Below are 6,295 nucleotides of genomic sequence, written 5' to 3'. Positions count from 1 at the left end.
TGGTATGTGCACTGACATGCTAAGATACAAACCAGCCCTGGTTTATTTTCTTGTCAACTTCACACAAGCTAGAATTTTCTAGGAAGAGAAATTTCATTTGAGAAAAACCTCTAATAGGTTACTTGTAGGCAAGTCTGTAGCATATTTTTTAAGAAATGACTAATGTGGAAGGGTCCAGCCCCACTGGCGGGGGTGGAGGATAGTGCTGCTCCCACAGAGAGGGTCCTGGGTTATGAAAGAAAGCAGGGCGAGCAGACCAGGGAGAGTGAAGCCATAAGCATTGTCTCTCCACGGCCTCTGCTTTAGTTCCTGCCATGAGTTCCTGCTCTGATGATAAGCTGTAAAGCGAAACTAACTTTTTTTTTCTTTCTGCAAGTTGCTTTTGGTTATGAAATTTTATCACAGCAATAGTAAGCAAAAACAAAGCAAAATCCAATCAAGTCACCCCCTCGCCTCAAAGCCCCCTGATGGGCTTTCCTTGGAATACAGTGCACGCTCTTCACTGAGCCTTAAAAAGTCAGCTACAGCACCGCCACCAGCAGAAGGGTCTTCCTTCTGCTCCTTCCTCCGGCTTCCATCTCCTCCCACCCGCCATGCTGAGGGCGTGCATGCCTCTGCAACCACCCTTTCCTCTATCTGGGGCGCTCACTTTCTAGCTTTCCCTGGCTTATTCCGTGTCCTTCACTCTCAGCTCAGGAGTCATTTCAGGAAGAGTTTCCTGCGATCACACCATCTCTGCCCCCACTCTCACAGTCATTCTCCTGTTCCCCTCTTCTACGGCATCTCTACCAACTCACAGGCTCTTTTTCTGAAATGTGAACTCCTGGAGAATTCTTGTGTAACTCTGTTCTGTCCACAGTATGTTCTAAAGGCTTTCACACATTATCTCATCCTATCTGTACAATATTCCTATGGGGAAGACTGTTATAACCATTATTTCAGGTTAAAGAAGCAAAGACTCAGAGAATATAAATAATTTCTCAAGCTCATATAGCTATGACACAGTGACCCAGTACCAGCTAGTTATTATGTCAACTTGACACAGTTTAGAGTCATCTGGGAAGAGGGGCCTATGGGGCATTTTCTTAATTAGTGATTGATGTGGAAGAGCCCAGCCATTGTGGGTGGCACCAACCTTGGCAGTTGGTCCTGTGGCATATATAAAAGCAGGCTGAGCAAGCCAGGGAGAAGAAGCTAGCAAGCAGCACTCTTTATCACCTCTGCATCAGTTCCTGCCTTAACTTTCGTGAATAATGGACTACAATTTGTAAGATGTCATCAAGCCCTTCCTCCTCAAATTGCTTTTGGTCATGGTATTTAACCACAGCAACAGCAACCCTAACTAAAACAGACCTACAAGAAACATCACCTTAAGCTGTAATGAATACTGCCCAAAACCTGTAAAGAATACTGCCCAAGCATAGGAATGATTTCCTGACTTCTGATCCATAGTATTTCTGACATCTGGCTCCAAATACTAATTATTTAGAAAAAATAATTAGGAAAATAGACTAGATGGAAAAATGACTGTCCCTGTCCAGTTTGACTTTCTCATCTGAAAATTGGGTTAATATAGAGGAGAGATGGTGTCAGCCGTAAGTTAGTTGACGCATTGGTGGTCCTGAAAAGGTGGACCCACCCAGGAGCAGCAGCACCTTAGTAGGCGAAATAGAAAGAGGTCTCAGCATCACCACACAGCCACTGATCACAGGGATGGGGACCTGAGATCTGCATAATCCACCTTCCTGGTGTTTACAATAGGCTAAACTCGGAGCATCACCTGTAGGAAGATCTTACAGTCCGTGCCTGGTGCAGAGTAAGTGACCATCACGAGGTTGTTCGTCAAGAACAAGCCAGGCAAACAGTCTTGTGGCGTCCTCACCAAGGACACGTTTGCCAGCAGGATGATCTTACATAAGACTGCTCGAGTTTCAATATTCTTCACCTCCTTGGACCCTTTGCTCTGAATGCCAGTTGCATTGCCTCCGAAATTTTTTAAATGAGCATTTTTTTAATGGATTAAGTTATTTGTTTCCTTTACATCTCCATCGCAGGTTCTCCTCCCTCCTCTCCTCTCCATCCCTGTCCCTCCTTCCCACCTCACCCCTCACTTCCGCCTCCAGCTCTTTTGACAAACATAATTTGCTTCTTATGTACATTCGATAGCCACCTATTGGGAATAACTGACTTAATTCATTCCTGCCTTGAGAAGAGCTCACAAGGCAGAATATCCTCCTGTATGTTATGTTATCTTGTTCCAAATGGACAAGAGGTGTGTGTGTGTGTGTGTGTGTGTGTGTGTGTATGTGTGTCTGTGTACATACATACCCCTGAATAGTGAGTGTGTGCTAGAGTAAAATTTGAAGTGGATTTGCACAGCCACATTTCAAATCTGCTAAATAGTCTATCAGCAGGGTCATTTTATTAAGCTCTATGGGGAAATGCTAAGAGTCAGAGACGGTTCTGCCCTCAGGGAGGTTTGGTATAATTGGAAGACTTGAAGCAGTCACAAAATAATACAATAATGGACATCCCTAACAGTTTCCCACTGATAAAGCAATTCCGAAAGAGTGAGCTCTAGCCATGGAGAGAACTGGGAAAGGCTGCTTGGTAAAGTTGTACTTGATATCACAAATATGTGTCTTTATCCAAAAGCACTTAAAATTTCTCAGTTTGGCTCCAAGTGAATAATCTCAATGTCTACCTATTTTTACAGCTAAGAATGGAACATATGTGCACGGATAAAGATGAGACAAGGGTGTAAATAAAGGCTGGGGTGTGACTGAGGGCCTGAGGGCTGGCCTAGCAGGTATAAGATCCTGAATTTAGGAGCAGTATGAAGAAGCAGTGACAGCGACCCCCGGAGGGACCACACCCACACCGCAATGAATCCCCACATCCAGCGCTGATGTACCCCACCACTGCCGTGCTCAAAAGAAAGGCTGAAGGTGATGCCAAAGGAGATAAAAGCAAGATGAAGGACGAGCCTCAAAGATCTGCCAAGTTGTCTGCTAAACCTGTTCCTGCAAAGCCAGAGCATAAGCCTGAAATGGCCCCTGCAAAGGGAGAGAAGGTACCCAAGGGGAAGAAGGGGAAAGCTGATACCAGTAAGGATGAAAATATTCCTGCTGAAAATGGAGACCCCCAAACAGGCCAGGCACAGAAAGCTGAAGGTGTTGGAGATGCCAAGTGTTGTGTGTGCATTTTTGATAACTGTGTACTCTGGTGACGGTACAGTTGGAAATACTATTTTTTATCAAGTTTTACAAAAAATGCAGAATTTTTTTTTAAGCTAGGATGTTAGCACACAGAACACGTCCTTGTTTTGGGGGAAAAGAAAATGTCTCCCAAGCTGGACTGATGACAGAAAACATTTTTCCCTGATTATTTTGAAAGGCTCCTGTTGGTTCTCAGGAGAGACATCCTAGAATTGACGTATGTGGTCACCATGGCACAAAATGACTTATGGTAGGAGACAATTCTAAATTCAATTTTTGTATCCTGTACCATCAACATTGACTTAACTCCCTGAAAACCAGAGACCTGTTGGAACCTGACACCCCAAACTGGTTTTCCAGTCTATTGGGCCATCTGGACTTTGCAGTGACATCACTGAATGCCCTTAGAAGAGTGGGCTTCCTTTTATAAAAAGTTGTGGATCTTTAGATTCATAATTCTGCCATTTTAATTTCATTTCCTGAAAGTCAGGGTCGGCCTGTGAAAAGTTGTTAAACAACATCCTTAATGTGAAATGTCAACCCTCACCTACTTCCCGCCTTTCAAAGCACCAAATGAAGATTTCATTGGCTTTCTGATTTTGTCTGAAATACCATGATTGTTTATGAAAAGTATCTTTTATAAAGCTGGATACAGTTAAACCTGGGGGAAAAAAGATCCTCAGTTTAATCCTCAGCATGTTAAAAACAAAACAAAACAAAACACCAGAAAGCAAACACAGGCACAAAAACCCCAAAGCATGAAACAGCTTTAAGGGAAGACAAACCATCTAGAACCAGTGATTCAGTGCCATAAAACATACACCCAATCAGAAAAGGTTTCTTAAAAACCACAGGCTGCTCATAGCAGCAAATACCATGAGAGAGTCATTAGAAGGGAGAACCCCATGACTGCTTTTCAACCAGTACAAAGTTATAGTGATCATAAAAATACCGATGCTCCAGTGCAATGGTAGGAAGAGATGTTCTTACACAATTTAAGAAGTTCAAAAATGAAACAATTCATCTGGGAGAATTCTCACACTCTACCTAGCTCTGTAGAAATCCTAGGTAATGGGACATGAGGTAAGGAGTGAGGATACTTAGTGATCGTTTTGGGGATGCTGTGAAAGGGTCTTCTTAGAGTTGACATGGTGAACCCTGGGGTGTTTGTAATGGATTATGAAGCCAGAGTAGCAGGAGGAAACACTGTACTCAGTAATAACCACCTTGACTTGTTATCGTTGGCTCTGCAGTGTCTCTAAAGGCTCAGGTGCTGAAGGGTTGCTCCCTAGCCAACTGTGTGTCATTAAGAGGCGAGGCCTGGCAGACAGCCTTAGGTCACTGAGGGAAAATTCTTGAAGTGGATTATGGCACCCAGGTTTCTCATTCACATCCTAGACATGGAATAAACTATTTTGTTTCACCCACTGTGGCGTGTTGCTCCTCTTTAGGCTCAAAAACAAAACAAAACAAAACTGTGTCACATGACTATAAACTCAAAACACACCTCCTACCTCCTTTTTTAAAAATATGTGTATGGGTGTTTTGCCTGCATGTGTGTAAGTGTATCCACATGTATGCAGTGGCCAAAGAGGGTGTTAGATCCTTTGAAACTGCAGTGACAGATTGCCGTGAACTGCCTTGTAGATGTGGGAACTGAACACTGGTCCTCAGCAAGAGCAGTAAGTGCTCTTAACCGCTAGGCAATCTCTCCAGCCTTCTAAACCACTTCTCTTTAGAAGTTATCTTAGGTGATTTTAACACACATGTTACAAGGAATGGCTTCCATTGTGGTAAAATGTCTGCACTCTTCTGGAGCACCAAATGGGATCAAAGTAAAAAATGAGTCCATATTGTATTTGAGGCATCGATAGGTTTTTTTTTTCCTGAAATATTTGTGTTTTACTTAGACACGCAAATCTGCAGTGCAGTTTCCAATTTAACTGCATGCTGTCTCCATTCTGAACTAGACTAGAAGCAGTAAGTTGCACCTTGTTTGTTCTTTGCTCTAGGAGAATGTAGCGCTGAAACAGCTAGAGGTAGGGTGGGCCTCTAGAGGTTCTCTGGTAGGTCTCTGAAGATGGATCTGCCAGGATCCTGAAGGCAAGACATGCCACCAGTCATGGCTAGCCTCTGAAACTATGCACCCTCTTGTTAATGACATAGTGCTGGCCCCAAGAGAGGTACAGAACTTGTCTCCATATTTTTATGGGAGTCTGACTATGTTTCACGGGGTTTACTATCATTGCCAGGTTTAGAAGATGTGATCCTCTTCAGTCACAGAAACATATTGAGAACCTGTTATATAAATACATGTTGTGGATATAGCGAAAGAAAAAAGAAAAACAAGTACTTCTCCTTACATCACACGGAGGACGAGTGGAGAGAGAAATAATACGTCCATAAGCAAGACAGTGCTGGGCACTGTTGTGAGCAATAGTAAGTAGAGCAGGTTTGGGAAGATTCCTTAGATCAGTGCTGTCAGGACAGGCCTGTCTTGGCCAGGGAAAACAAGGAGGAGGAAAGTCAGGTGAGTTTCCATCAGGCAGAGAGCAGAAGTTTTAGAAGGTTGAAAGAGTACATTATGGTAGAGCAGTCGTGGCGGCAGGAGTTTGAGGTGGCTGGCCACATTGCATCGGCTGTCAGGAAGCAGAGGACGATGCATGCTGGTGCTCAGCTCACATTCCCTTTTTGTTCAGTGTGGGACTACTGCCCATCCGTATGTCCAGTGTGGGTCTTCCTACCTCAATTAAAGTAACCTGGAAACACTGACAGAGACTCACGTCGAGGTGTGTCTACCAGGTAATTTATAAATCCTGCCAATAATGTTGACCATCACAAGAAAAAAGAATGTATGATATGGGGGGAGTTTATTGGACTGGCTTATCCAGTTGGAAGCTAAGGAATCCAACTATGGTTTGTATGTATCTTGGAAGATACAGAGAACCCCAAAACTGCTCCGTTCAAAATGCTGGCAGCTTCAGAACAGGGTAGACCACTGATATAATTCCACTCCAACACAGAAGGCCCAGGCTCTCGGTGGAGTCACTGGTGTGAGGCTGCTTGGAAGGGCTGAA

General features: G+C 43.7%; 1 protein-coding gene across 1 annotated transcript; it reads left to right on the top strand.

The window, feature by feature from the left end:
- The first annotated feature begins 2,908 nt into the window (after positions 1-2,908).
- On the top strand, positions 2,909-3,229 carry LOC129692208 (non-histone chromosomal protein HMG-17-like). Its single transcript, XM_055628436.1, has one exon. The coding sequence runs from the start codon at positions 2,909-2,911 to the stop codon at positions 3,227-3,229; it is 321 nt and encodes a 106-aa protein (XP_055484411.1).
- The last annotated feature ends 3,066 nt before the right edge of the window (positions 3,230-6,295 follow it).

Source organism: Psammomys obesus, unplaced genomic scaffold (assembly GCF_907164565.1).
Source record: "Psammomys obesus unplaced genomic scaffold, mPsaObe1.curated_primary_1811, whole genome shotgun sequence".
In the NCBI taxonomy this organism is placed as follows: Eukaryota; Metazoa; Chordata; class Mammalia; order Rodentia; family Muridae; genus Psammomys; species Psammomys obesus.
This window is presented reverse-complemented; position numbering and strand designations above follow the sequence as displayed.

Bases quoted from the DNA above. Each gene is read 5' to 3' on its own strand.
- LOC129692208 (XM_055628436.1), top strand. From the start codon at position 2,909: ATGTACCCCACCACTGCCGTGCTCAAAAGAAAGGCTGAAGGTGATGCC.